This window comes from Oryzias melastigma, linkage group LG17, assembly GCF_002922805.2.
Source record: "Oryzias melastigma strain HK-1 linkage group LG17, ASM292280v2, whole genome shotgun sequence".
Lineage (NCBI taxonomy): Eukaryota > Metazoa > Chordata > Actinopteri > Beloniformes > Adrianichthyidae > Oryzias > Oryzias melastigma.
The window spans coordinates 25,433,267-25,446,850 of record NC_050528.1 but is presented as its reverse complement, the minus strand read 5'-3'; the positions used below and the strand labels follow the sequence as shown (position 1 = coordinate 25,446,850).

General features: G+C 35.6%; 1 protein-coding gene across 2 annotated transcripts in view; it reads right to left on the bottom strand.

The window, feature by feature from the left end:
- The window catches only part of LOC112147482 (MAGUK p55 subfamily member 7), a 20,878-nt gene extending 7,336 nt beyond the window's left edge, over positions 1-13,542 (bottom strand). Inside the window, exons 1-13 of one of the 2 annotated variants that reach the window (XM_024273920.2) lie at positions 12,948-13,542; positions 12,355-12,453; positions 9,302-9,336; positions 8,996-9,114; positions 8,160-8,237; positions 7,381-7,461; positions 4,565-4,699; positions 2,349-2,430; positions 1,787-1,872; positions 1,012-1,089; positions 373-569; positions 244-302; positions 42-53 (exon numbers count right to left, since the gene is read on the bottom strand). In XM_024273920.2, the coding sequence (XP_024129688.1) occupies positions 42-53; positions 244-302; positions 373-569; positions 1,012-1,089; positions 1,787-1,872; positions 2,349-2,430; positions 4,565-4,699; positions 7,381-7,461; positions 8,160-8,237; positions 8,996-9,114; positions 9,302-9,326 (952 nt within the window). In that variant the 5' untranslated portion in view covers positions 9,327-9,336; positions 12,355-12,453; positions 12,948-13,542. Of the gene's footprint in view, positions 1-41; positions 54-243; positions 303-372; positions 570-1,011; positions 1,090-1,786; positions 1,873-2,348; positions 2,431-4,564; positions 4,700-7,380; positions 7,462-8,159; positions 8,238-8,995; positions 9,115-9,301; positions 10,121-12,354; positions 12,454-12,947 lie in introns of those variants that run through there. The other variant, XM_036216348.1, reaches the window with a different exon arrangement.
- Between the last annotated feature and the right edge of the window lie 42 nt (positions 13,543-13,584).

The following is a 13,584-nucleotide window of genomic DNA, read 5'->3' as shown; positions in this document are numbered from 1 at the left end:
ATAAGCTGACAGCAAACGTTCAAAAGTAAACTTAACAGTACCTCCCCCCTCATCTGTTGAGCATGTGGAGAAAACAAAGGAAGTTAGTACAAGTGGAGGGCAGCTGAGCTCAACCGTGACCTCCTCAGGACCTTCACACACCCTCACCCCTCATTTCAGCACTCAAGGAGCTCCGAAATGTTGTTTGAAAGGGTTTTATGCCTCTCAGGTGGAGCAGTTTTATAGAAAATACTGGTTTCTCACCTGCTGGTCGAGGTCGCTGAGGTTTAAACAAGGGTTTGGGTCGCTGTAGCATAAATCTTCTGCAAAAAAAGGACATTAAAAAAAACTGTTAATTTATTCTTCTTTTAGGGAGATGATGTAAAATTATACCTCTCTTGCAGTTGCTTTGAAGGAATAAGCCCGGCCCGGCTGCTATCATTTCTTGCACTGCGGGCCTGCCACCAGGTGTCATCATCCATGTTTACAATCTGGAGGACATCACCTCTTGTAAAGGCCATGGCGGCATCTTTACATGGAACAGCGGGATCCTCCAGAGGGCTGTAGTCGAACAGAGCTCGCACAAACAGCTGAGGAGATTCATTCAATCTACTGAATAAATAACAACAGTACCAACACATAAAACAGCTCATAGTTATGCTTGTAAAAACCTATGAAAGCCCCCAAATCAAAATATAAAAATATGTTTGTTATTCTTGTTTGCTTTGTTATTTATCTTTTTTTATTTGCCTTTTTAATATTATGATTTGGAAAAGCAAATAAAAAAGCAATTTTTCTCAAATAAGGAGGATAAATAACAAAACTAACAAGAATAACAAACATATTTTTTATATTTTTGAGGGGCTTTCACAGGATTCAGAATTTTATTTTAGAAAAATTGCTTTTTTATTTGCTTTTTTAATATTATGATTCGAAAAAGCTACAAAATATGTTCTTATACAATAGATTTTTGAGTAAATAAAAGAAAAATATCCCCACAAATGTCTGACACATGACATGCACTCTCCTTACCTTGTTTTTATCTGATGGTAGGCCCTCTGTTAAAGATCCAGGAACAATTTTGAACTTTATTTCACTCTGTGAGCGAGCCTGCAGAAATGCAACAACACACACAGTTAATAGTGAAAAATCTCTGCTCAGAAAAAACAAGAGTTCATAGAATCTTGTCAGATTAATTAGGGCCTTAAGGCCAAAAACTGAAAGAGTAGATGACCTGTTAAGCAAAATCTGTTCGCAGTTTATTAATAAAAAAAGAATAACCCAACAATTATTGTCAGGTAAATGCAATTTCATTGGCTCTGTTTTTAGGAAGAATCAACAAATTCCAATTATCTGAGAAAACATTTTTTTTTCAAACATTTTTTAATCTTTGAGTCATTTTTCAGAAAACGTTATTATAATTTAGGACTTTATGTTGATTATCTGGTGTCATTATATTACATATTATGGCCATACAAGTTTGTTAATTTGCATATGTTTTAATGGAAAAGAAGTCTTTGAAAAATATGTAACAAAATATCCCAGAAACAAAACTTAATTGTAAAAATGTTGAAAATGATAAATATTGTTTAGAAATGTCAAATTGTACAGAAAATATAAAAAATGGGATATGTTTACCCAAATGTATTCCAAATGATAAACACAAATGCAAACTTCAACAGTATGATGATCATTTTAAATGATGACTGGTTTTTATCTTTAAAATTTTCCTTTTATTTTGTTATCATCTTTTTATGCTTGTAAAACTGACTATAAGAAAGAAGCTGTAAAGGATTTCATCACCAACCAGAAGAGGAAGAACTTCTTTTGGTTTCTTGTAGTCCAGTGGAACTCCGTTCACCTCCTTTAGCTCATCTCCTTCATGGATCAGGCCTGATTTGCCAAAAATATCAATGAAAAAAAAGCAATTTAAATGTGAGTATTCTTTCTTGTATTATTTAATTTCACAGTTAAAGACTCACTCCATAAAAATCGTGTTTTAGATGGTTTTAGCATATTCTTTTAGCATTTTTCTCACGAGGGAGGACATATTTGAAGAAAATTAAGCTTAAAATAGCATTTGGAGTTTTCATTTGTGAATCAGGAAAAAATAAGCCACTGGAAAAGGCCTGTAGAAGTGATGTAGATGCTACTGTTAATGTACCACAAGTTCCTTGCTCCGCTCCACTCTGATACATCCACTTAAATAGATCCATGAACGTCCGAACCTCAAAACTGGAAGGCTCTAATTTTGCATCATTGTAATTTAAAAAAAAAGCACTTAGAACACTTTTACAATAAATATCAAAGAAAGAAAGATAAACGGAGTTGAACTTTAAAATAACACTTCATAAATTTGATGAGCTTACCACTTTTGTCAGCTGCACCTCCTCTCATGATTCTTGCCACAACAATTGCCCCTGTGGATTTGTCTTTCTTGATTGTTGCCCCCTTGAGGATCGGGATGGGTCAGTGGTTAAACAGTAAACATATTAATGAGGGGACAGAGAGGATAAAACTGCAAAGTGACCTGCTTACAAAAGACTATTTATCTGTGTTTACGTATCACAGAAAAAAGATTGGAAAGGATGTTTCAAATCACTGTTATTTCCACAGATGTTGATGTGGTGCAGATCCCAATGGAAAGAGGACTGGGATTAATGAAGAACAGAGAACATGTCGGACTAATATAACAGATCGTCTCAGTGAAAGGTCAATAGTCTAATTGACAGACCGATAAAAAGTATGTCCACTATTATTGGACCAAATCTCCTCTTAAATATTTAAATGATAACACATGATCATAGCACACACATTTTTAAATGTCACTGTGGTTACATGTGCAAAATGTCTTTGAGTTGAATTGTGTACATGGCCATGAAAAACTTTATTCAATTATAACAAATATTTAAATACGGCACACGTTTAATCTGAATAAATTATTTTAACATGCGCAGAATTACCTAAAATATCGGAAACAGCCATAGAAAATAAAGTGAGTTCCATTGTAAAAAAAACGTAGCTGGGGCATTAAGCGAGAAGATCTTCTGAGCTTTATTATTTTAAGTGACTATTAACTAATAATTTTCCAAATCTGTGCAGCCAGTACTTTATTCTTGGCCGCCCGCACCTGGAGGAAGGATTAGATTTATGTTATGTGTGATGGACATGCTAACAACATTTAGCCTTGGATGTACTCAGCAATGTGCATCTTGGCTGCACATAAATATGTGGGAAGAACATCAGCCTTTATTTTTTTGACTGGTAGCAGGAATTAACATGATCGTTTGCACAGGACTGCGATTAGAAGCCTCCCCCGAAGCTCACATCGTAACAAAGCAGCCTCCCCTGCTCCAAACCTGGAGCTACGAGTCTGGCTGATCTGTTCAAAGACATTTCGCTTGCGTGGACAGCCTGGTCGTGTTTATGCTCCCAAGCTTCCTCTGGAGCACCACGGTGTCTACGCATGACGTGAAATCCAGTGCAGTAATGGCACATGATTGAAACATGGACCATGATCGGATCAATAATCGCTGTAACCACCGATCTCGATCAGAAAGAAATTTTAATCCGAATGAGTCAGTATTCCGATTGGCGTGTTTACATGATGCATTTTTATTCTGATCAGGCGTTTATTCTGATAACTTGCGTCCATGTAAACACAGCTACCATCTAAAAAAAAAAAAACAATTTTAAGGCTTTTTTGGCAAAAATATGTTTTTGTGTCCACTGTCTATGTTTTTGGTTTATTGTCTATGTCTCCTCAACTAGTTTATTAAACATTGGTTCACATTATTGGTGCAAATGGAACCCCATATAATTGAGAAAATAAAATGTGGTTTTCTTTAAATAAAAAATAGTGCTAGCCTTTGCCACACTGATAGTTTGTGCTGACTTAAAAAATATGGTATATTGTTTCCACCACACCATACAATGCATGTGTTATATATAAATGTTTTAAATTAAAGACTTCAAAATCAGCGGCTTGCTACCAAAATAAAAGCATAATTAGCCATGCATTTTTTTTTATTTGTTTTGTACACTGAAATCAAATTCCATGAAGAACACGTTTCCATGGTTGTCAGTTGTTTACATAATTATCTCAGATTCTTCTTTTAATTGTCAATTAATAATAGATTAGTGTCAATGGTTGACAGCTTTTCAAAACTTTTATTTCCGTATTTTTTTTAAATTAAATAAATGGGAGGAAATGGGAGACACCTACAAAATACCTAAGTTCTGAAAATGTTTTTTTCAGATATTTCCTTTTGTGCTGTCTGCTGCAGCTCATCACACTGAGAATTGTTACAACTAAATGTAAATCTAAATTCTATATGAATTTAAAATCAGTAAGTTAAACAGAAGGTCAAGTGAGCTGAATTGTACTTAGAATATATGTTTTTTACATTAGAGGAAAATTAGAGGAAAACTTAAATGTTCCAACAATTAAAAAACCCATTTATTGTGTTTTTCAAATTTATTTGGGGGAAAAAATCCAAAAGTTTACAGGTGCAATGTCCATTGTGAATGAGCTACATAAAAATAAAAATAAAAATGGATAAGATTTTAATACATAGCTACTCACCAGTGGCTCTTTGGTTTTGACCAGACTGACAATTTTGACTGAATCCTCCTCTTCATCCAGAGCATCATCAGGTACAGGAACAAGAGTCGGCTCAAAGTCTTTCTGAGCGACAGCATCATGGACCTGCAGAAGGTTCTGCAAAATACATCCAATCAGGACGACAAACTTAATTTTCTTAGTATATGTCCTTCATCATCAAAAAAATGTGCTAAAAACTACAAAAATATCATTTACATCAGAGTGGGTCCCTAAGGAAATCTCCCACATTGCTAACATTACCTGCTTGTCGGGAAATTTCTAAAAGGTTTGATTTTTTAATACAACATCAAATAAGATCGCCTTTGTTATGTCACTGTGCATGAAAAACTAATGTTACTCTGACATGAATAAAGGGAAACATCTGCTCATCAACTTCATTTTTACACATCAGCCCATCTGTCTGTCAGTTAGTCTGCTTTTCATTCTCATGTCCATCAACGGCTGCTCATTTCACGAGCTGCCAATACGTGAGCAAAGCATCTCTGGCTCCTTTCAAAAGCAGGTTCTCCAGGAAAAAACAAACATCCATTTACAGTATGCTATCCCCAGCGTCCCATAAGTATGTGTGAGCTCCTGTGATGTAGCCAAGAACAGAAATGCCATCAGAGCTGTTTAAACAAACTCTTACTTGTCGTCCAGTTTCGGCTTCTCATTAAGAAAAACCCCCAACTTTGAACGTTTATCGGAAAAGCAAACTCAGTGTGAGCGTATATGCATCTGCCAGCAAATCTGAAACAAGGATATTTGAATTTTGAGATTCATGGGCCCCTCTTTTTTTTTTTTTTTTCAAAATAATAAACATAACACCAGAGCAGATTTTCTGTAGAGCAAATGAGGTTAGTGCTTGTCAGCACCTCTATGGGAAGAGTGAAAAATGAGGTGTAAGTGAGTCGAATAAAATTTACAGTTGAATTAATTTGTTGTTTTGAGTGACTCATAAGAGTGTACCGAAGGAAACCCAACTCTGTTAGTTTTTCACAAGAGCTCAGTTTGGATAAGTCAGTGTGACGCCTGATTGCATAAAGTTCAATGTCAGATTAGACGCGGTGAGTCACATGGAGAGGAAAAACAAATTATTTTGTGATTTGTTTCATGCAGCCGACAACATTTTTCCATATGGGCTCATAAAGTGTTTATCTCCAGAGTTTGCTTTACTGTTTTATTTTAGTTTACTTTTTTATAGTTTGCGGAAGGGTTGTGTCTGCGGTGATGTTACAAAGAAAACACAGTTTTATGCTCTGTTTAAGCTCAATTTCCAAACCGCTAACAGCTAAAGTACGCAAAAAATGATGCAATGTTACTCTGGGAAACTTTTGCGCTTCGCCTAAGCGGACAGAGCAGATTAACAGCACCCTCAGATGACGCTTTAAACACGCTAAGAAAACATTGGGGAGCGTGCACACAGTTTTGGATGGACCTGCAGGAACACGTGATTGCAAATGGATTCAGCATGCAGTGGATGTGACACAGCAACCTAAAGTAGAACTGTGACAGCCTTATAATGAGAAGTTTTTAGGTCTGTGGATACAAGGTGACTAAATGATGTTTACACGTACAGACAAAAATAGACTAAGCTAGGATAATGGAAAAGGAAAGTCTTTAAAATCTAAAATTATACTCAAACAGCCACAGGGTCCCTATTTTAATGAAATTATCAAATTCTTAAAGTCCCACTCTGATTATATTTTGATATATTTTAAAAATATTCCTAGTGGTCTTTTAATTATAATTATTTTTTAGCCAAAATCCAAAAACTTTTGTTGTTTACTAGGGTTTAGTTTCTGCAGAGCGCCAGGAGTTCATTAGGAATTCGCCTCTGAGTTGTGGGCAGGACTTTTGGTGTGGAGTAAACTCTTCCCCCCCTTCCCATCATCAATTTGTTTACACTTTCCCTCACTAGCTTACAGACCCTCACCCCCTGTACATGGATTTATTCGTCTACACGTGGATGCATCAGAATGGAGCGTATAGCATGGAGCTTTGGGTGTATTTTCTACTTAGCAAATACGATCTTTTTCAAATTATAATTTACCGTCTGCTTCTGATTCACCACAATATGTTTAAATATGAAATGTAATTCTGAGTTTACAGTTTCTTTATGTTCTCCATCATCAGAAAAAGTCAAGAGAACAGGTTAAAAAACACCAAAAACACAATTTTTATCAGAGTGGGTTTAAATCAAATTACCAACTTTAATGAGACTAAAAAACTAAATAACAACTCCAAGAGAAAATCCATGCATGGATTTGACAATCGACAACAATTTTGTCAAAATAAAGATTGAGCTGATTTTGAATAATCCTTTTTTTTAAATCCTCCGAATTAAAACTTTCACCATTTAATAACATATTTTAAACATGAAACCAGAACAATTTTTTCTGCCTATTTTCAAGTATGAATTGTACCTACTAGCTCTGAAGCACTGCATTTTTTTTTATTAATTTTGTATTTTCCACATAAATTAAGAATTTTGTTTTAGTTTTCTTACAGAACAGACAATTAAAACAAGATGACAAAAATGTGGATCACTCTGCAAACCTTGAAAAAGACATATTGTATATATATGTAGTGTTTTCTTTTAATTAATTAGCTGATTTGAGTTAAGTCATTTAGCCTCCATCTTTCTCTCCATCACTATTATTTTGCCACTGAGCTGCTGCAGTAAAAAAGGGAAGCAATAATTTAATTATTTTCATGTGTTAACATCATGGCTGCATCACAGATTTTAGCAGTTAAGCATCAAAGCACTCAAAAATCTAAATCCATCGCCGTCTAACCTTAAAATGTGGCTTGGCGAAGAGGGCACACAGTTGTTTGACTTCATCTCTGCTGTTTTGGTTTTCCAACTCCTCCACCAACTGAAAGACAACAAAAGCAAACAAAATGTTGATTTATTTTTGGAAATATTATTGTATTAAAGCTTCTAGTTGTACATCCTGAACCAGCAACACTGAAAGCAGAGAAGCCCTGACCGCATGTGACCAGGTGAGCGTGTGCAGTTAACAGTTTAGTGCTATGGTCAACGTGTCTAGACAAACAGCAAAAACAAAATGCATGAAGGTCACTGGCGTTTTTGAGGGGAAACACTGATATAAACCAGGCAGAGATCAGCTGTCACTCCAAATCAAACGCAAAGAGACTGAAGGAAAGGGGATCGGGGAAAGCAGCGTGGAAACAGCAGAATTTAGTGTTTGTGGGGTAAAAAGAGAGAGAAAAAAAGAATCTGGAAAAGGAAAAAGACAAAGGCAGCGGAATATGGTTTGAGGGTGGAGAAATGAAGGCAAGGAATAGGGGAAAATGTGGGAGAGATAAGGGAAAATGCCTGGCACTGTGTCCGACGGTATGAGGGGGGATCAGGAACTTCTGCAGGAAAATTTACACGTGGAAGGAGACTGTAACGTCTCAGTGTGGCTCTCTTTAGCTTCTGACAGTTCAAACTATATGGACTTCTGTGTTTGCTTAAGGCATTACTCCTGATGACCCTAGTTTGGGTACATAAATACACTTTATCACTTTCATTTCAAAAAAATAATAAATACAAACATCAAATACTTACGTCTGAGGCCATTCGTGCTGCATGCTCCAGAACCGGGATGCAGCTTTGCCTCTCAAAACGCTTCAACCTCTCGTGGATCTGTAAAAAAAGTAGATTTGTTTTTCTAGTTAAATAACAATTACAATAATTTTATCTTGCTGTTACAGTCACTGCTATAAGCGGCTTCAATAATGACAAATCATTAAAAATAAACAAGAAATTTGTCTGCATTCAAAAAAAATTATATATAAGTTACTTTAAAGTACTTTTTAAGCTACATCTAATTGGTAACTTAATTAGTTTTCTTGGCTTTTAAACAGAATTTCTTTTTAAATTGTTATATTTTGACTGCATTTGTTATGTAATTCAGTCACTGTATCAATGAACAACAAGCTAAGATTTAACCATAAGCATATTAAAATTCATACTTAAAGTAACTGCTTGAGGTTATTGTTGCCAAAGCCAGAGAGCTTAATAAGGATATTCAACATTTCCACATTTTTAATGGCACCGAAAATGTATAAGTGCTGCAGTCAAGTTTAGCTGTTAGGTTATCAAAAAAACATTTGTTTGCACATTTTTACTTGATTTAAAGTAATACAATAGCAAAAGTGGGAATTTATTTTCTTATAAATGAAACTCTCTTGCTGGTAAATGTTGTTCTTTTACTTGCAGAACCATTACTTTAAAATGATTTCCAAGTAAATTGGAACCTGACTATTTTGTCCATCTCTGTGTGCTTAATTTGAAACCTTAAAAAGAATGAGGGGTTAATTGCTTACTTTAATTTAGCAAAAACATAAGTGAGTTTTTAGTTTTCATGGCTTGAAATAACGTCCAGCGTCAGGAGTCAGTACCTTGAAGAGCAGGTGGACTTTCTTCTCCATCAGCATGCTGTGGAGGAACCTGTAGTCCTCCTCTCTGTAGGTGTGAGATTCGGTTTCAGACATCACCAATGACAGCAGCTTGCACACACCTGGAGATGCAGAGATTATAGTAATGAAACAACCAACTGCATGTGTTTTTGACTAAAAGTCACGCTTTAAAGGGGAAAAGTGAGGTCAAAAATAAGAACATCCGATTTTTCCATGTCTGCATGCTTTTTGCCTTGTTATCTTGCGTAAGTAAAAGTATGCCGGTTTGTAGAAGTTAATTTACCATACCTTGGTGCTCACTTTGACTCAGCATTCTTTTCACTCTGAAAAAAGAAAAAAAACATAAAACATTTTAAAACAAGTAAGACTGGAACAAACATATGCACATATTTTAGATACAAAACATACAAAATTCCACTTTTGATGCATTACAGCCCTCTGCTGGTGAGTTCATTGTAGTCCCGGTCCACAAACCCATAAGAGTAAATTACATTTTGACTTTCTTTACACTTGTTTTCTTTTTGTTAGTAGGGGGGTTGAAACAATAAAAACTTTTTACTAACCCTGAATACAGGGGAGGAATTCTTTACTAATTTATGTTCACTCTGATGACACTATCCAACAAGATATTTTCTTCTTCCAATGTATCAAAAAGGGTCTCCGTGTGATAAAACTTAAAAAAAAAAAAAGTTTTCTCTTAATTTGTTCAAATATGTTGAAATCTGGGTAAGAAAGTAATTTTTTGCTGCTATCTAACATCACAGCAGATTTCAGGTCTTAAGTTTCTATCAGATCAATTGCGATTGCAGGTGGAACATCATTATCTACATACATATAATTTGCTTATAATCATAATTTTTAATCCTCAGGAGATATGATGATAAAAATTTCTATGTCTCCACTGTGTGACCATAAACTCTACATTTTAACTGATACAGCTTTAAAGTTCTTATTTTTAAATCAAAACTTGTCAGAATAATCTTTTTTATTAGCTCTGTGTCCTGTTCATGTCACCTGTAGTCAACCTTATTCTGTTTTATGTCTGTTATGTAAAAAAAAATAACTTTTTCATCATTCCGAAATGTATTTCCAGATTAAATTTCATGATTTTTGTGTCATTTGCTGTTGCGTTTAGAATAAACATCAAAGTCCGAGTTTTCTGTGTTTCTTAATGTGTTTTTTCAACTGTTTTTCACCATGTAGACCCCTGGAAAAGAGCTTTTTACGATGCGGCACATTTCTTTTGGCCCCTGATGTCAGAAACCCTCTGGGTGTGAAAAACCAAGCAGGCCACAGGGGGGCAGTACCTCAGGAAGCCTCACGGTTGGGACAACACTGAGCTGATGGTAATGAATGTCTGCTGTGCAGCTTAGAAGGATTAGTGCTACATCTTCCTGAACTTTCTTTATGCTTATGTGCGTTTTAGATCATAAAAACCATCAGTCATCTTTTATTGCATCAGTGGAGGTTTTGCTTGTTTTTGGGCCTCAGAGAACAGCTTTATGAACAAAACTCCATATGAAGCTGGACCTTGCTTCTTAATCAAAGTGTATTCAAGCTGCTGCAAAGTAGAGGAGTCATATTTCTGAAACGCTGTGTTTTTATGTAATGACTGTGGAATATTAGTGCACCTCATAAATACTGTTAAATCATTTGCTTCAGAATCAAAAGACGCATGTACAAAACTTAAAGTACCACTCCTATTATATTTAGTAAAAGCGTTCCAAGTGGTCCTATAATTGTCATTAAGTCATTTTTGTAGTTTGTTAGAATTCGCTTCTGAATTGTGGGTGGGGCTGTTTGGCATGGAGTGAGCCTACCCTAATTTCCCATAATCCTTTTGTTTAGACACTCTTCTGCTGGCTCACAGCTCCTCACAACCCCAAGCTAACATTAGAGGTACAACAAAAATGGCGAGTAATATTGGAGCTGGGACCCAATGACTCCTTGTTTGACACTCAGCATCAAGGGGTTGGATTGGGGGGGTTAAACCACTAAATGGCTTCCAAGTGCGGCTGTGTCTGCAGCTTACCGCTCCCCCAGGGGATGGGTCAAATGCAGAGCATAAATTTCACACACCAAAGTACGTGATAATCAATGGGACTTTAACTAAACTTTACAATGTGGTTAAAAAATAGTCAGAAATGAAATTTTAAACTAAATGTTCTTTATAGGGCTGCACGGTGGCGCAAGTGGTTAGCGCTCTCGCCTCACAGCGAGAAGGCCCCGGTTCGAATCCCGGCTGGGACCTTTCTGTGTGGAGTTTGCATGTTCTCCCCGTGCATGCGTGGGTTTTCGCCGGGGACTCCGGCTTCCTCCCACCGTCCAAAAACATGCTTCATAGGTTAATTGGTGACTCTACATTGCCCCTAGGTGTGAATGTGAGAGTGGATGTGTGTGTGATTGAGGCCCTGCGACAGACTGGCGACCTGTCCAGGGTGTACCCCGCCTTCACCCTTCAGTGGCCGGGATAGGCTCCGGCACCCCCGCGACCCCGAAAGGGACAAAGCGGTCAGGAAGATGGATGGATGGATGTTCTTTATAATGAGAAAAAAAGGTACAAGAACACCGTTTTCATTGGAGTGGGTCTTAAATTACGAGTTCTGCAGAAAAATCCATCCAATGATATTCCCATGTGTTCAACAATCTTCCTCAAACATTTGTGAAAATTAAGTTACTAAATCCCACACCTCTAAACAGCCAGCAATTTATAGTTTCAAGGTAAACCAATCAGTACATGTTCATGCTAACTACATTTTACCTTTTTTCTGCATTTGTGTCAAATATTTTATGATTGTAGATTGTGGGAAAATTGCCTTTTAACAACAAGAAGAATGTCTTACACATGTCGGATCTTTTTTTGGTGCACAAACATAACCCAACTTAACAGAAATATAAAAAAATATATAAAAAAAGCATGATAACAAATTAGTATTCTTTTTAGTATTCTTTTTTTTACCCTTACTGGTTAATTTACAAGAATTCCTTTGTTGTCAACTATAGTAAAAGTAAATATAAAAGAAAAAAAAATCTGTGAGCTTTTTTGTTAAAATTTGTCCTTCATGACTTTCCACTTTTAAAAACAATCACTGTGGTCTATTCTATATTCTTTTTATCTGCTTTAAAACAGAGACTGACTTCTAGACATTTTTTAAAGATTTTATTTATACTGCCTTTGCTATCTCTCTATCAAAGGAGAAGCAAACTAAAGAAAATTTTACAGGATTTCATTTGACTAAAAATCAGAAGTAACAGAATATTTGTTTGATACTAGACAAATATTGACAACATTTCAAAACAACATTAGGCCTGCTTGAAACAATGAAAATGTCCTAACTCACCAGTATTATTCCATTTTATTTCATTCCTTTCTTGGAGGCCATAACGATGAATTTCTAAGCTCCACTACTCCACCGTCCACTTTCCAGACAGTGCTTCAACTGGCCAGATTGTAAAAGAGACAGTCCAATATCCAATCAATATGTGTCAAGTCTAACCTAATTCAAGCCAGCAGACAATCAATATACCAATAGCAGCATGGAGATTATAAAGCTCTTTGGAAAACTGTCAAATTTGACGCTCATTTCTAAACAACACTTTTAATTTTTGTGATTTTTTTTCATCTTAACCCATAAAGATCTGGACCCATTTTACCTTAAAATTAAAATAATGTGGAAAAATCCACAAACCAAGTTGACCACAGAAAACATTTCAGATATTTTTCTGTTACACCAATGTCATTATGGGTCAAGAAAAAGGATATTTTGCTTTACATGTTACATACTTTTATGTCTGTCAGTCGTCTGATCTGAGTTATTTTTTCCATTTAATATTCATTTCCCTTCCTTTATGGAGCAGATGGGAAAAATTCTGGTTGATTTGAAGCAACAGTGGTTATCAGGTGAGCCTAAACTATAGCTTTACAAACCACTACCTTTTTTCTCTTGTCTTCAAAGTCAAGCATGTCAAACAAATGATAGAAACAAAAAAGTAGGTTAAAAGGTTTTCAGAGAGTAGTCCTAGGAAGGTAAAACATTCAGAATGTGAAAATAAAAGTTTCGTTTTCAGATTCTTGAAGAAAATGCTCCTACTGTTTTGCAATAGTAGAAATGCAGCAGAATACAACAAACTACCAAAACCTTAAAACATTGATTAGTTTTGGCTGATATGGTGCGAAAAAAATGCCAAACTGTTTAAAAAATAACATTGAATGTAAGTTGATTAAATTGCATTATTTTTCCACAGACCCCTCCCTTCCATTTCCAAATGAGAAAAAAAAAAAAAAAAACATCAAGTGTTGCAGTTCTTCCAAAGACCACTAGAGGCTAGCTGCAGAGAGGAGCAATTTTCTTTGTTAAAAAGTCTAAACAAGGCCTACACCTAACCATAGCCAGGGAAAGATACATTAAAGTTATGGATTAAAAAAAATAAAATAAGAATTGGATGGAAGACTGAATTTAAAAAGAGAGTAATGTGTCCTGTTTTTTTTCTAATTCAAGAGCAATAATTTAAAAGTTATTTAAAAGATAACAAATAAAAGTTTATTTTTTTCATTGCGTGTTTATTTGTGA